At 43.5% G+C, this 16,817-nt stretch overlaps 4 protein-coding genes across 6 annotated transcripts; 2 read left to right on the forward strand and 2 right to left on the reverse strand.

The window, feature by feature from the left end:
- Positions 1-696: 696 nt before the first annotated feature.
- Positions 697-3,096, forward strand: BCIN_05g04500 (hypothetical protein). The gene is made up of 2 exons (XM_001548566.2): positions 697-1,028; positions 1,117-3,096. The coding sequence occupies exons 1-2, from the start codon at positions 1,014-1,016 to the stop codon at positions 2,854-2,856; spliced, it is 1,755 nt and encodes a 584-aa protein (XP_001548616.1). The 5' UTR covers positions 697-1,013; the 3' UTR covers positions 2,857-3,096.
- A 1,086-nt stretch (positions 3,097-4,182) lies between these two features.
- Positions 4,183-6,264, reverse strand: BCIN_05g04510 (hypothetical protein). 2 transcript variants are annotated; one of them, XM_024693012.1, is made up of 3 exons: positions 5,714-6,264; positions 5,420-5,618; positions 4,183-5,365 (listed from the first exon to the last, which is right to left on the reverse strand). In XM_024693012.1, coding segments are annotated over exons 1-2 (324 nt in total). In that variant the 5' UTR covers positions 6,036-6,264; the 3' UTR covers positions 4,183-5,365; positions 5,420-5,616. The 2 variants fall into 2 exon arrangements, with proteins under 2 accessions (XP_024548797.1, XP_001548618.1); XM_001548568.2 differs by having other exon boundaries at positions 5,420-5,636.
- A 318-nt stretch (positions 6,265-6,582) lies between these two features.
- Positions 6,583-9,166, forward strand: BCIN_05g04520 (hypothetical protein). Its single transcript, XM_024693013.1, has 3 exons — positions 6,583-7,359; positions 7,529-8,305; positions 8,505-9,166. Exons 1-3 carry the CDS (start codon positions 7,336-7,338, stop codon positions 8,910-8,912), a joined length of 1,209 nt encoding a protein of 402 aa, XP_024548798.1. The 5' UTR covers positions 6,583-7,335; the 3' UTR covers positions 8,913-9,166.
- Positions 9,167-9,228: 62 nt separating this feature from the next.
- On the reverse strand, positions 9,229-15,680 carry BCIN_05g04530 (hypothetical protein). 2 transcript variants are annotated; one of them, XM_024693014.1, is made up of 6 exons: positions 14,138-15,680; positions 13,849-14,063; positions 10,407-13,700; positions 10,048-10,322; positions 9,848-9,981; positions 9,229-9,772 (listed from the first exon to the last, which is right to left on the reverse strand). In XM_024693014.1, exons 1-6 carry the CDS (start codon positions 14,825-14,827, stop codon positions 9,671-9,673), a joined length of 4,710 nt encoding a protein of 1,569 aa, XP_024548800.1. In that variant the 5' UTR covers positions 14,828-15,680; the 3' UTR covers positions 9,229-9,670. The 2 variants fall into 2 exon arrangements, with proteins under 2 accessions (XP_024548800.1, XP_024548799.1); XM_024693015.1 differs by having other exon boundaries at positions 13,838-14,063.
- Between the last annotated feature and the right edge of the window lie 1,137 nt (positions 15,681-16,817).

Below are 16,817 nucleotides of genomic sequence, written 5' to 3' on the forward strand. Positions count from 1 at the left end.
ATTATACATGCGGTTTTATCAGGGAGGGTAGTGTGTAGAGAGTAGGTAAGCTTTATTCATTCATCTAGCTACGTACCTACCTAGCGACTTGGGTATACAAAGGCTTTTTCAGTGGGAAAGAAAGAAAGAAAGAAAGAAAGAAAGGATAGAAAGATGGCGGGGTTCCAATGATAGAAGGTTATTGTATTGTATCGTTATATGTATATGTATATATTGGGATAACGAAGCCGAGACGGAGAGGGGGAGAGGGGGAGTGAGTAAGTTACTCATTTACAAAATTCTTCACTCTAATGTATAGTATAGTATCTAGTAAAAAAGATATTGATTCACGTACCTACACATATCCCAGGAATCTATTGTAGATAGATAGATAAACAGGAAGCCTATATCAAATATATTTCTTTCGTTCTTTCTTTCTTTACTCATTCATTGACCTATTGAAAACTCGAGTTCGATAAGAGAACAACGCGTCGAATCCAAGAATCCAATCCACTCGGATCCGTATAGATAAATATATATCAATAGAAAGAAAATTCTAGTACATAATACATGAGTACCTAGAGTCAGTCAGTCTTCTATCTTCCTCTCGGCCAACGAAGATGGAAATGGAAATGGAAATAGAAATACAAATAGGAATACAAACATGAATATGAGTACAAGGGAAGGGAAGAACGATCAAACACCCATAGTTCCCCAGGCAAGTACATCTATCCATCCATCCATCCAGTGCAACCCTCCTCGCTCACGCCAAAATCATTCAAAGCAATTACTTACATCCCTCGAACTATACGTTCTCCTGAAACCTTTTCTTCTTTTCCTCCTTTCTTTTCACTTCTTTCCCCCCCCCCCCAAAAATAAACAGACATACTCTCATCTCATCTACACATTTTACCAAATCTTTTGGAAGCATTACATGTAAATCCATCCAAAACAGCGCTACGCACATATTTCCACCCAAGCCAATCCACATATCATACAATCATCATCCCCAACGGCATTCATCTTTATCCAACATGGGACAAAAACTTGTAAAATCCCTCACCCCGCCATCAGGACCCCCCACCCCCTTCCTAAAAAAAAAAAACAACAGAAAGACTAATTTGCTCAAGGAAAAAGTCGAAAGAAGCATGCCCTCTACCCGGGGGGCGAATTTGGGCTGAAATAATAGAATGTATGTTCGGGAGACGAGAGACGTGTGTTCCTGATGATATCTCGGCCGTCTCAATTAGATGCTCCATACCCTTATCTCCCACGACTTCGATTCCAGATGTAGCAGGGAACGGAAATCCAGATCCTATCGAAAATAACGACAACGACGACGACAAAAACAATACGTTGAATGAAACAAGTCAAGCAGAACACGAAACGAGTCCTTTTAAAGGTCTCGGACTCGCTCAGCGATTGAGATTGCTCGAGCAGGGACATAGTCAAACCTCGTATGAGAGTAGTGTGTCTTACGGTTCAAACTCATTACCTCCGTTACCCTCAGCAATCCCCTTCTTCGATTATTCCACTACAGTGGACACTACAATGGACAATACAGTGGACAATACAATGGACACTACAGTGAGCCCTACAATGGACCACACAGTGGACAACACAGTGGACACTACAGTGAGCCCTACAATGGACCACACAGTGGACACTGCAATAGACAATACAGTGGACAATACAATGGACACTACAGTGAGCCCTACAATGGACCACACAGTGGACACTGCAATAGACAATACAGTGGACAACACAGTGGACACTACAGTGAGCCCTACAATGGACAACACAATAGACACTACAATAGACAATACAGTGGACAACACAGTGGACACTACAGTGAGCTCTACAATGGACAACACAGTGGACACTACAATGAACCCTACAGTGAGCACTACAGTGAGCCCTACAATGGACAACACAGTGGACACTACAGTGAGCTCTACAATGGACCACACAGTGGACACTGCAATAGACACTACAGTGGAGGAAACCGTCTTGCTACCGACCAACGAGCAACCTTCTTTTCCCTACACAATATATAACTTTGATAGCTCCGGATTGGTAATATCAGATATCAGTGGGATTAATGTAGAGGAACAATATCATCATATCATGGCAATCGTCGGCCAAGCTTGTGGTAAATGTCCAAAGTGTGCAAGTGGTAATCGTGTTCAGGGTTTGATTGATACTATAATCGATATACGGTTCCCGGACTTGGATACCGCTCTATTCCGAGATGGGATTCTAAGTGAATTTGGATTCGACGACTTCTGGAATGAGCTGATAGTGGCCGAGCCCGAGGTCAGAAAACTGTATGTCAAGTATGAAGAGTGGTACCCAAAGATATGGGAAGATATTGAAAAAAATGACGATCTGCCAGCTATTTCGAAGGTTATCGAGGAAGAGTTTTGTCGATCTCGAGATTTTAGACGAATCTTGGCAGGTAAAAAAAGCACGAAATCTAAATGGGAAAAAATGAATCTACTTCTTTTCGTGGTAAGAATGCGGAGAATTCGAGCAAAACTAGAGGAACGCCCCCAGACGCAAGAAAAACAAGAAACGCAGACGATAAAAACCACTGCAAAGAACCGCAAAACTAGAGACAAGGAGAAGAGGAGGAAAATCAAGGACCGAGAAGATAAGGTCGTAGCCAAATTGATACATGAAATCCATGAGGAGAGAAGGAAGGTTACGACAGAAGTAAACAAAATCGATTTCGAACTAGCAAAAGGAGAGAGCACAAGGCACCTGGTTATAAGTAATTGCGGTTTTGAAGATTTTTATGCAGGGTGGGAACAGACATTAGTATTCCTACCATTCATGAACATTGGGATGTTTGTTTCGTTAATGATGAAAAGCTAGGACCTGATGAATATTGACTGCAGGAGAATTGATATATCAAGCGTTGAGCCAAGGTACTGCACAAGCATTGGCATGAACTTGAAAAACGATTCTAGGGCAAGGCAAAATCTGGTTAATTCGTACATAGCGTCATTTTAACATCGATTGTACATAAATATAGCAATTCGTTGTCACCTCCGTTGAATCAACTTCATCAAGACTAGTTGATAGGGAGGATATATAAAATCATTTCAGCGTCTATCTGTGTGTTTGTACGATGATAAAGACGAATCGCTAGAGAAATATGATGAACCGCAAGCTCGAGTATCAGATGAGGTGGTCGATGCCCAATATACAAAGAAAAAGTGCAGTGAAAGAAAACGATGCCAGGAGCGTCGATCTAAAAATGGCTGTAGCTAGACTCGATAGGTCTTTGTGGCCGTTTCTTAATGTGATATACCGAATTTAAAGTTTACAGAAACCGAGGAATCAATATAGCAAAAAGTTGCGTAACGTTAGGTGTATCGTGTGACCTACGAGAAAATTCGAAAGGCACAGTGCCGTGCCCCTACATGAAAATTATACACAGAAGGAAAAAATGCAGCGATAAAGACTGCAAGCAATGTGCCGCGTGCTGAAATACTCAGCACTCGAATCCAACATTCACTTTCCTTTGCAAAAAGTAAACATGATAAGTGTGTTCAATTTTTTTGTTCTTGATGAAACAGCATCGTTACATGATAATTCTTTCGCTCTGGCGTGGATGGTTGTAGGGTGGTGTTGATCAGATATAGTTGTTGTAGCAAGACCCAGAATACAAATGGAAAGGCACATTTATGCATATACATTTTTTGCGCTTCTTGCGCTTCTTTTGGTATGTTGAAACATCCCCTCTCGTAATTGTAAGCGCCAGGGTGGTTAATGCGTGCAGAATATAATCAATAATAATGGCTGCTGTTCCTAGAAAAGCAGTAGGATTTTAAGTTTTACAACGCAACCACAGGCTCAAATCTGTTAAAACCCAAATCCGTTTGACAAGACCAAAAGTCCACAGGGCCGCGCGATTAGTTTCAACATCTTGTATAATATAGCGAGGTTGTAATAAACCCTTCTGTGCCTCAAACTGGTCTCGTCCCCGGAAGACAGCGTAAGTAGATAGAGGATATATATCTAGCAAAGGTGAAGGAATCCCCTCGCAAGGCTTCTCAAGAGAACGGATCAATTACGAGAATTTCGACGTGTAAAATAATTTAAAGTATTCAAAACGCCTACAAACAGAACTTGCTGCTGTGTTGTGTAATGGTATGTCTGGTGGGGAATCCATAACATATTTTTTTATATTTTATATGTATATATTTTTTTTTTAGCAAAAGTGCCCTAATATCGTGTAGGCTCTAAGCTTAAGGGAGAAATCTATTCATTGGCTTCAATGAATACGGACGACAACACTCCCATCGGTGCCTTATCCCATGATGATGTGATTCAGATAGTTTTTGGCACTATAGCAACGGTGGTGGGAGTTCTTAGTGTGGTTTTGGCATGGGTGGCATGGAAGTCGCATAAGGCGCGGGCTGGACGGAATTCCTTCAATGAAGGCATGCTTTTGCCTTAACTTTGACGAAATTGTGTAGAGTTATGCTGATGTTTTTGATAGCTCCATCTTCTGACACATCCGAGCTTCGCCTGGTGGTCACAAACATAAACAACATAACATAGGCTTGGAAATGAATGGCTCACGGGCACCGAATACGATGTTGTTCGACTCAGGATAGTCAAGCTGTTGACAGAGAATGTCAAACATCACGTCGACTCTGGAAAGAAAGCTGTTTGTGGATATACTCAGAAATATTGGAAGAGCCATGTAATCAAGATCCCGACTTACTTAAGAAACAGACCATACGTGTTTGTGACTGATGGTACGAGTGAGATCTCGACTAGAACCAGCTCGGTAAACTAAATCACTTTTCGGCACATCGTTGTCCTGGATTGTCGAACAAATTGTGTACCCCTCTGAAGTAAAATATTTCCTTACAACCCGAACAGACTTTTGCCTTCCGTAATACCCACAGTTAGGGGCACGTTGGTAACAGCATTACCAATCTTGGCTTTGATCTCCTCGGTCTTTATTTGAATCTGCTTTACTTTCATCAATTCATCGGCTGTCAATCGCTCGGTAGCTTCAATAAGTTCTCGGTCTGGAGGCAATAGTGTCCACGCAATGCTAACATGAAAAGCGTTTGATAAATCAGCCATATCATTGAAAGCATCCTTTTTTTGCTGCGTCTTGCCCCTGAAAGGTTTGCCGTGTTGAGAGGGGTGAGCACCTTTTGTTACTTGTTGGCCATTAGTTACACTCGTTCTAGAGTTTGCGTACAGGGGCGGCTGTCCAAATTCCTCCACGACTTTATTACTGACGTGAAGTAATTTGTTTAAGGCGTTGCTTTCCGGAGTATTGACGCGGAGGACCAGAAACCATCGAGTCTTTTCATAGTTCGGAACCCAAGCTAAACCGGAGAACCCCATCTCAAAACTTGAAATTGGTTAGTCACGTGAAACCCCTAATTCAAACGGAAAATGGACTTACGGACGAACTCCGGAGGATTTTATGACTTGTTCGAATGAAGTCAAGAAGGTATCTTTAACATCTTTGGAAAATCCAATTGCCCGTGAAAGACTGACGTGTAAGGGGAGAGGGACTCCAAGATCGTTTGACAAAAATGTTTGAATGTCGTGGGTTTTGAACGACTCAACTTGTGAGATCAAGGATGATACAAGATCAAATTCTATCGTCGAAGGATACCCTCGATTGAATTAGCGAAACGATCCCGAAAAGAAGGTCTGACAAGAAGGTTAAACCAAGGCATTTATCGGTACTCACACTCAATATAAATATGTGTTGGCCAATTGCCCTCAATATGGGGAGTCACTCTTTTTCTTCCTCCATGTAAGCTTGGATCATCTCTTGTACTGGCCCTCACGGTTGAGGCATAAAGATCATGAAATTTGGAGGGCAGTGGAGGCAATTCTGAAGACGATGAAGAAACGTCTCGCTTTCGCTTTAAATTACTTGAATTGGATGTTTTCGCGTTGACATTCTTTTCGTCACCTTCTCTGCTGGCTTGGTTGACTTGGCCGTCACGAGGAAGGTCTTCGTCCACAACATGTTCCTCGTCGGACGACATGTAATCGACCAGGGCCATGATATGAAGAATATAAGCTTCGTCAGCCTTTCTTGGCTGAAGTGTGTGTGATTGATTCCGAATTGAAGAACCCGACGGCTGCACTAGAACGCAGCAAAAGTAAGAACTGGGCCCAGTTGACAAGTGCTGGGGTTCATTTGGAATCCAGTCGGACCAATACCCTCGTACCTATACGACAAAGGGCAATCAAGACCCGACCGGGCTTTCCGCAATTCACGAACGTCTACTCTGTACGGTACGCACGCTGCTAACTTCAGGAGTCAAGGGGCCTAACGAGAAATATGGATTTGTGTGCAAACGAATGAAACAAATGAATCTTCATCAATCAAATCATTCCCCAGACCCTGGCGTGTGTTAAGCAGAATGGAAAAGATTTTAAAGTTTGCCCACGGGAATTGGTATTCGTGGCAGTGCGACGGTTCAAAGGGCTTAATGCTGGACAAGTGAAAAGTCTAGAACCAAGCTTGACCCGTTATTTAGACGTCAGCGCACCGAGGCTTTGCGGAGTGGAAAGTTGGTTTGTTTTGGGTTTGGGATTCTCTCGAAAGGACGACAAGACGAAAAGACGAAAAGAGCGAAAATGATAACTAGATAAAACGATCTGCTGTTGGAAGTGGATCCTGAAGTGCCTGACTAATCAGTTTCTGGGCCGACTTGCTGCAGCGTTGATGCGTGATTGGAGTGACGGAAGTGAAGTTTGGCTTGGGAGAGAGGGATGGAGTGATAGATACTGGGATTGCCACGACGCGGCCTTATCTAGCGCGATCAAATTACATCATTGACACCAAGGATACCCTGAAATGCTGCGTACCCATTGAACAGCAAGCGACGAGTACGACGAGTACGACGAGTGCGAGGAGTGCAAGGAGTGCCGGTACCAGCACCAGCACCAGCACCAGCACCATTCGACTTTTCTTCCCTCTTCCTCTTTGCTCAGACGCAGCCGGCCTTCCTTTGGATTTCTAATTATATCCCTTGTATACCTTGTACACCTTGTCAAAAGAGAGCTAATGACCTACTTTACTACCCGATCACCTAGCACTCGACCCAAGAGTACTTAATACTTTCCTGCAAACCCTAACAGATCCTTCTTCTTCTCTTCTCTTCTCCTCTTCTCCTCCTCTCCTGCAATATCTAATAATCTCACCCGAGAAGAAATCTCCTGTTGCGTCTTCACTACTTCGCTACCTCGCTACTAACAAAAGAATCACCTGGCGATTAATAACGGTCTATTCACGGCTCACTCGGAAATCTCCAGAATCAAACATCACACCATATTTGGTGCTTAATTCTCTTCACAATGGACGGCTCAAGTGATAAATGGGTATGTTAAAACTCTCCATCTGTATCCTGATCATTGAAGCAATCAATCAATCGCTCAATTCGCACACACATATATATACACATCAAGCTCTTCATCTATAAAACCCACAATATCAATCAAATCCCATCACGTCATCACAATGGCCACTAATAACCATTTCTTCAATCAGGCTCAGCAATACCTAATCGATCCTCTCACTGCTCCTCAGCCAAGCGAAGAAACAGGTCCCGGAAGCCATTTCAAATCTTCCATTCCACAAACCAAATCAAGCAGTTTCGGTAGAAACAATTCCACCAAGAAAACAGCCCAACCAACCGTGTCATCCTACCCGACACCTCCCTCCTCAGCGAGCCCTACCAAATCCTCCTTCAGCTCCAACAATCCCTATTCATCTCATCGTCAATCGGCTTTTGGCGGCTACCCCAAATCCAACGGTGGAAGTCTCCGCAGCAGTCTCGACGAACCTGTAAGCAATAATGGCAAAGGACGTCGACGAGGTAGCTCACTAGGCGAGCGTTATCCCGGCGACATGTCCCACAGACCTCTCGACCAACTACGTCAAGAAACTAAAACAGCTTATCGATCTCCACACCTCCGTAAGAAGCACATTCCAGGTGCCGATACAATTGACTCTCTCGATCGTACTGCAGTCGGTGGTGCGTATCATCATGGAGGCCCTTATGATGCTACATTGATGGCGCGTAATACAAGTTACAAGAATTCCCCCGTGGCAGCGGTTGCAGAATCGAATGCGGAAGCTATCAGAGCTACCCCGAGAGAGAATATTCAAGATAGTTTGGATAGGCATATTCCATTATCAGGAACAGCTGTGATTCCTCCCGGAATGCCTGGACCAGATGGCAGGATTATGAATTATGAAGAAGGTGCGGATTTGATGAGGGAACCTGATGCTGCTGGTGGTGCATATAAGAGATGGGATCATGTGGTATGTTTTGCTTTTTCTTCCTGATTTTTCTGCTCCTATCTCTACTGTCATAATATGTATACCTCAAAACTGGACTCTCGAATTCCAAAGTTCAGACGAGAGGGAGTCCGTTCGCCAACTCCAGCTCATCTCACTTTCACTTCACATCCAGATGATACTCAGTCCACCACCCAACCAAAACTAACCACTGCCCCCTCAGAAATACCTCCCCGAAGACTACAAAGGCAAAGGCGAACCCTCCTTCACCATCGAAAAAGCCCTCAAAGATCACAAACGCGCCCAAAAAGCCCACGGTCGCAACATGTCCGACGGAAACTCGGCCTACGAAATGCAATACCAACCTTCCTCGTCCGCATCGGGATCGAGTCTCCAACCCCCTCCCACAAACCGCCAAAGAAGCGCAAGTGGAAGTAACCTCATGAGCGGCGGTAGCAAAAACACGACGACGACGAGCGGAAGAGCAATGGGAACGGTAGACTTTTCAAATGATGACGCGGGCGTGGGAAGCAGCCGAAGTTACAGTTCTGGGAAATCGCACAAGATGGGCGAGGGTCTCAAGAGAAGATTCGGCAGCTTGAAGAGAAGTTTGAAGGGGAGCGAGAATTAATTTTGGATGGTAAATTTGCTTTGTTGCGAGAACGGTTAAGAGAGGGACGGCAATGGCTTTTGGTTGGAAGGGATGCCTCTAAACATGGATATGGACATGAATATGAACACATGGGATGCATGGATGGAATCGATGGCAACGATGTATTTTTAGACTTGGAGAAAAAATTGTACAATATGAGTTTCCTTAATAATTCCTAGGCAGAAATATATGAGAGTAGATGATCAACTATTCATTTGAGAATTACATATGCATCTCCTCCCATCAAATCCATCTCGTCGATCGCCCACCCCCATACTCACTCACTACAATCACTTCGGGAGTTAAATTATTATGCTGTGGATGCAATGTTGTGTTATTAATGACATACCACTATCAGTATAGCATGTCGATATTTACATCATTATCATCCTCCACCCACCCATCCATCCATTGAAAGATTGAACATCTACCTCCTCCACCGCCCTGCTTTTCACGCACCTCTTTCCCGTCAAATTCTTTCTTCTCATCACACTCGTCCGTTCATTCAACTCCTCCCCAAATAAATCAAACCTCCATATTAAACTCCATAAAACCAAAATGCAGAAAATGCATGTGTACTATTTGGGTATCCCACTTGCGCACCATCCACAAATAATCCCAAACGCCATTGTTATGCGTGTATAAACCCCCATCACTTATTCCATCCGTCTAAATCGCTTGCTGTCACAAACAGAATAGTTCCCAAAACTTGAAATTCCTTCCCAAACGACTTTCGATTATTCCAACTCTGTCTTTGAACCCGCTTGACTCTTTATTACCAATGCCTCAACTTTTGGTATTAGATCTGGCATGCGAAACGGTTTAGAAACAACATCATCCTAGTTCCAATTATTAGTCATGTTTCCAAAAAAGAAAAACATCTCTATACAGGATAGGATGAAGGGGCCGCATACCATCCCAGTAGCTAAAGCCGTCTCAATTTGTTCCAATCTTGCATTTGCTGTGACTGCAATTATTGGAACATGGCGAACAATCGTTCCATCGGCCTCTAATGCTCGAATCTTTTTGGTGCAAGTAAGACCGTCCACTGAAAGTTAAATTATTAGCATACCCATTCAAAAGTCTAGATCAGCGAAGAGAAATGTGGACATACTTATTGGCATTTCAAGATCCATCAAAACACATGAAATACTTGTTCTTTCCGCGGTGGGAGTTTCATTCTTCCAAAAAGACGACGCTTCCAACTTATGCAAAGCCTCCAACCCGTGGTTGCTAACTTGCGTCACAAACCCGGCTCTGTGTAATTGTTTTTGCAAAACGCGTTGATTAACAAGGTTGTCTTCAACGATAAGAATTGTGATATCTTTGTAATCAACTTTTGGCCTTGGTGATATCCTAGCTACACTTGTTGAAGCTTCTCCTTTGGATCTATCTAATGTAAGCAGGGAATCATAGCAACAACAAAACACAAGTTATTTGATGCGTGTGAACACGGAAGAGATTAAAACATACTGGGTATGCACTGGCTTCTCCAACGAGCTGTTGATATTTTCCACCGCTGTAAGATTTGGGGTACGCGAAGAAGGCTTTCGATTCATGGCACTGTAGTTTGGAGAAGATAGAGGTGATGTTTCGGGACTGCGCTCAGCCCGACGAGCCTTGACGTAAAACGCAAAACAACTGCCGACTCCTTTTTCTGAGGAGACTCCAATTTGTCCACCTTGAAGTTCGGTTAATTCTCTCGAGATGAACAATCCGAGGCCTGACCCGCCATATTGAACATGAGTGCGTGGAGACGCTTGTGAAAATCGCTGGAATAAAATCGACACCTCTTTTTCATCAAGACCTCTGCCTGTATCTTGAACAGCAAATTTCAGATATAAATTTTCGCCTGGACCCCATTCTGCTTCATCCATTGCCAAACCCGTAATACCTGAGCGCGAAGGAAAATATTGAACGGTGGTATCACTGTTTGCCGGATGTTCCTTCGTCGCACCAATACTCACGATAATTGATCGTTGAGGCTGACCCGTGGTGAATTTTATAGCATTCGTTAGCAGATTTATTAGGACTTGTAATAGCCGTGATGGATCAAGCTTTGCCCAATTGATGTTAAGGTCAGTATACGAGTCCTGGATTTGAAACTCTATAGAGATGTCATGTTTTTCCATATCTCCTTCAAACATCTTGATGGCACGCCTGGCTACAGATATTGGTTGCGTTGAGACAGGTGCTACGACTAGGAGCGCAGAGTCTAATTTAGACAAGGTCAGGATGTCATCGACGATGCGTTTCTGATGCTGCGCACAAAGTGCGATAGTTTGAGCTGCATCAATGCTGCTTTCGATAAGTTCTGATATCTCCTGAGGCGCTTCCATATTTCGCGCATTTGATTTCAGACCTTTGAGAGCAGGAGCAGTCAAAGCACTGGTAATTTCATCCGAACATTGAAGGATCGCACTCAATGGATTGCGCATTTCATGGCTAGTCATATCGATGAAATTCTCCTGTTGTCGTTTTAACTCTATTGCCTCTTTCGTCTTCTGTTTCTGAAACTCCTCTGCCCATTTTTGATGTGATATATCCGTGATACAGCCGAAGATGCTCATCAGGTTGTTGTCTTTATCCCTAAGTGAAGTGCAATTCATGAGAGCCCATGTATCGGTCAAAGCATGCTTACTTTGCCATGGCGTTTTGAAACGAAACTCTTTCGTCACGTTTACTTTCTGTGCAACCAATTTGTTCCAGGTAGCTTGAACTCCTTCGCGATCTTCTTCTTTTATGCTTTCCATCCATGACTTTGCGCTATTATCTGATCGAGGATGCCGCGATATTTCCCACCAAGCATCGTTAGAAAATGTGATTTCTCCCTGAGAATTCGCAATGAACATTCCAACCGGAGCCATTTCAGCCATGCGGGTAAATCTACTTTCACTTTCCACGGCTTCTTGGGTGCGTAGGTTGACAAGCTCCGATAATTCTTGGCGATCTTGGGCAGCAATGCGCGCTGCTTTCTGACCTTTGCGGATTTCTTCCTCGTAGAGAACAACTGACGCCATTGAAGTTGCCAATTGGCGAGTCATGAGCTCAACAAACAAACTATAATCATCGTCATAAGGTCTTCTTGGATTCACTCCCATGACCAAGAAACCTAGTATGGACTCTCTGCTAGTGGCATGAAGTGGTATGGCAACGGCAGCTCGGCAAGGATCGCCAAACCCTACACATTCGAGATTTTTGATTAGTTCCGCTGGTAGGGTTCCTTCCTCAGTGGTAAGCAGTACAGGCCTATCAAGCCTCATACATTCTCTCAAATATGGAGCAAATCCATCTTCGCTGAGGTGAAGGTCCAATGGTGTAGCAGCTGATTGATGGCCCGAAGGTACGCCAATTGTTCCCTCCAACACACAACATGGAGCTTGTGACATGCTTCCGGAGTTCAATGATCTCTGTGAGCTCATGTCGCTATCAACATCCTCATTGACAGAGTAGAGAAAAGCAAACGGTATGTCAAAGGGGTTGTACTCCAATGATTTGATGACTTGTGCCCAAAATCCTTTGATGTTTCTCGCAGTAGCTGTCTTCTCTCCAACTTCTCGCAAAGTAAGCATTCGACGTTCCGATATCACCCTTCTCGTCTTTTCCCATGCCGGATTATACAACCCGACTACAGAGCCATCCTCTCCGACTAGTGGAATTATACTCCATGCAAAGTAGCATTCTTCCAGGTAACCATTTCGCTTGATGAAAAGTCTATCTTCGTCTTTCATGGTGGCTTGACCAGATGATTTCGCTTTTGCAAAAACCGCTTCGATATCACCCCAGATTTCCGCCCAAGCTGTTTTGTAACTTTGACCCATCAAGCTAGGGTGTTTTTGACCTGCTAGTAAGATATACGCTTCGTTGTATATGGTTGTATATTCAGCTCCCCAGTACATGGCCGATGGGTGAGGACTTCCCATGATGAGATTACACATAGCTCTCAAGTCAAAACTCCAGTTTTTCATGGGTCCAAGAGGGGAGGCTGACCAATTAACATTACGAGTGAATTGAATGTGTCGAGGTAACGCTGCGTTTAGTGGAAGTCTTGTCCAATCGAATGAGGACCCATCTATTTGTGCTACTTTGTTGCCAACAAGAAGTGATTCTGTCGGGCCCGAATCTGGGACAACTGTAGCTACATCTCCAAAGTAATCAGATGGCTCAGGGAATAGATCCGTTGAGCTTTTCAAATCTTGACCTATTACGAAACCTGGATTCGGTATAGCAGGGCTGCTATTGTTTGCGTTCGATGAGGTCGAGTTGGTTGTGGGAATCTGAGTTCTAACGCCATTCATTACACGAAGACGTTTTCTTAAAGTCGAACAACTCCACGTGAACCCTCCATACAAAAATGATGGCAAGCATATATCTAAAGATTCGCCTTCTTTGCTCACAAAACTTAGCACCCATGCTTTAAACTCCGGAAACGCATGGGTAACGATTGTAGGAGAAGACAGATCCGCAAAGCCTGCTACCATTTCCAATAATGGAATCATAGCCCGCAGTGATGCATTCGCATATTCTAGTCGTAAACGACCACCGGGTATATAATTTTCCTGATTAGAAACATCTATTATGAAAGTTGGTCTCTCATCTTGCTCTAGAAGTTCGATTATGCCCACTTTGTGAATCAATGAGCCCTCTTGAGGATTCGCGCTCAGCTTAGGACTGGCTGTGCGCCTTTGCTGTTCTAGATTCAGCGTGGGCCCGATGGATTTACCAGGAGGATTCGAGTTGTTCCCCAATATATTACCACGAGCTAAGCTTTTGGTAAAACACCGTCAGTATCATTCCTCCGAGCTTTTTTAAAATAAAAACAGTGTGAAAGTGATGCCATAGGAAGCATGAAAATTTCCAACCAGTAAGCATGGTTAAAAAAAAAAATCAAAGAGAAATCTGACATCGAACTGACTTGAGTATTGTTATACTAGTGCCGTCTTTATCTAGTTTCGACATAACTGTCGTGTCTATATTTGGAGAACTTTGGGAGGAATGTGTCCTTCTGAGTTTATGAGTTGTAAATCGGGGAGACCTAGGCGATTGTAAATTTGCAGGACAGTCGTTCGCTGCTTCATTATCTGGCTGGGGTATATGACAAGGTTTCAATTTTGCGCGGTGTCGTTTGAACTAGATAGATGGAAAGGTTTTAGTTTCGTGAACGTGCCAAATTCAACCAAAAACATGTATTTAGAGAATCTTACGGGTGGTTCTGAGAGCGTGATATCGAGGATTCTCTCTGATACATTATCCTCCACTCTAGAATGTTTCGAGGCTTGCAGTGATGGTGATAACGGCGACAACTGAGGGGTTGATAATAGAGTGGCAGACGAGGCGGTTGATACTCTCCTTTGGGTCTCGATATCTTTTGTATTTTGTATGTCTAGGTCTCCATCTCGGTCTCGACTTGGATAAACAGAAGCAGGCCAGGAATTGCTATTGTGCGACGACAACGATATGGGAATGTCAACATTAATAAATTGAGGCGGAGAATTGTTCTTGTTTGTTGATGTGAATTGTCCAGATTCTCGAGTATCGAATTCTTCTGTACCATGTGTTGAAATTAACCCCTGTCCCTTTGTCCGATCCAAGCCAGATGCGTAGCCACTAGCTCCACATGACGTCTGTGCCAATGTCGGTTCTAGTATTGGTATGGGGGATTGATTAATTGTGATTGTGCAGCGGCTGACACTGTTAATAAGAGGCTTGTCATTGCTGACTTTCTTCACTTCTTCGTGACGAAGATGCTGATGTTGATATTGGTGTTCCTGTTGCTGTTGCTGTTGCTGTTGCTGTTGCTGCTGCTGTTGCTGTTGCTGTTGCTGTTGATCTTGATGCTGTCGACAATTCTCCTCAAATCTGGAAGCAAAGATAGATTCTGGTTCCGAGTTCATTAGTCCTTCCTTGTCTTAGCACAAAATGCTATGTTTGCATTTAATTTCAAGAGGGTCCGTCGCTTTAACCCATGTACTCCATGTAACCTTGGGGGTGGAAGAGGGCTGATGGGCGGACAGGCGGAGGAGGTGATTTGTCTCTTCCTCCAAGCTGATCCTAATAGGAGGGGATCTCGAAGAAACTCAACTAATTGATGGATTATCGTTTCGGTATCAATAGAGTAGCCTTGACTACCTATTTATTTGAATCTAGTAAATTGATAGAAGGACCGGCAGGTAGACAATCGGCAATTGTACTATTGTACGCTATTGTCGAGATGGTTAATTGGGAAAGATGGTGAGTAGGCAGGTAGCCACTGCAGTGGGGAGGTAGACAGGTATAAAGATTAAACGATAGGGGGCAAGTCAATAGTTTCTTGAGGATAGTCTTGGTGATTTGTGGTTTGTTAGAGTAACAAAAGATAAAGAAAAGACAGGAAACAACAGCAATGGGTAATCATAGCTGAGCAATCACTAGCATAATAAACAAGTTGTACCGTTTTTCTTGTCAAGTTGCGGCTTTGTGGTCACTGGTCGAAGTTTCTTCTGCTCAATGGTTGAAACTTGTACATCGGAAGAATGAATGAATGAGTGAATGAGAATGGATGGGCGGTTTCACAGTAGAAGCAACTACTGAGTAGGAGGTACTAAATACTAGGTGTCTACTGTATTCCTTCTTCATGCCAGTACAAGATACATGACTAAAGCTCTTAAAAATATAAGAAGTGTGGCAGCATTAATCAAGTACCTAGTACCTCTTGTCTACCTGTACATGAATGGCAATGACAATCCTTCCCTTCCTCGGGGCTCCAACATATTAGATGAATGATTGGTGTAGATGGTTTAAACTTTACCTATCAAAGGAATACGGAGGGATACAGGCAAATATATTCCGCGGATAGTAGGTACGAGGTACGAGGTACTGGGTACCAGGCATCCAGGTGAACTTGCTTTTTGTGAATCCATTTGGTCGAGAATTCTCCTGGAGATAGATGGAAGGGGGGGAAATTCGATGGACCAGGATTCATTGGAATCCTAGAAGGCTAGAATTAGAACGAGATCGTTGATCAATCTGCAAGTCTATCTAGGTACGTGAGCTCGTTAAGGTCCCGACTGGCAGTGACTGCAGCTAATCCTTAACTTTTGACTCTCAACTCGTACGACATTGGGGGAAAGGGAGCGAATCAAGCATCAATCAGAAACAGGATGATTCCGGGGTAACTAGATACCTTACCTACCTGAGTATGTAGTATTTCGAACAGTGGTCCTTGAGTCAGTCCCTTAACCTTATAACCCTTACGTATATTAAGTCAGGATTCCATGGCCTAGGGCTATGGATTCTAGAGGTGCTATCTCCCAATACACACTAGGTGTATATTTCAATTCCCAAGGCGATTAAGCATACAAATCGTTCTCTGAACCACATTAGAGACCAACATACAGAATGTCTGTTCGGTTGTCATTATTTAATATTGTTTGTGTTCGTGCTCGGCCAACTCTGCTCCGGGCTGATGGTAAGAAGTTCAAGGTATTGGGCAACACGGGAATCGAAAAGCTCTTCAGTACATTTCTAGAATGCTGGAAAGAGTATCAATATAAACATACTGACTACCTACCGAAGGTAAAACTTCAACTGTTCGGGTATTTTCCAGGTGGGTTGTTTTGTTCTACTCAAATACCAACGCTGATGCTCTATCACAGAAAGAAGCTTTGTTGCCGACCACCTACCTAGTAAACACAATCCGAGCACGATCTAGACAATCTCGATATTCGGACCTATGCTCCGCAGTTTTATGTTCTTTCCAGCAATCGATTGGCCTCGCTGACGATTAGTATTTATTGTTCCTCTAAAAAGGTTAAACTGCTTAATAAATGACGTCGGGCCTTCCGCTCAAGGAACAGCTCGAAAAATCGATACTGTATAAAGCCCGACACTAGCATTTTGAGGCAG

The sequence above is a fragment of the Botrytis cinerea genome, chromosome 5 (genome assembly GCF_000143535.2).
Source record: "Botrytis cinerea B05.10 chromosome 5, complete sequence".
Taxonomy (NCBI): domain Eukaryota; kingdom Fungi; phylum Ascomycota; class Leotiomycetes; order Helotiales; family Sclerotiniaceae; genus Botrytis; species Botrytis cinerea.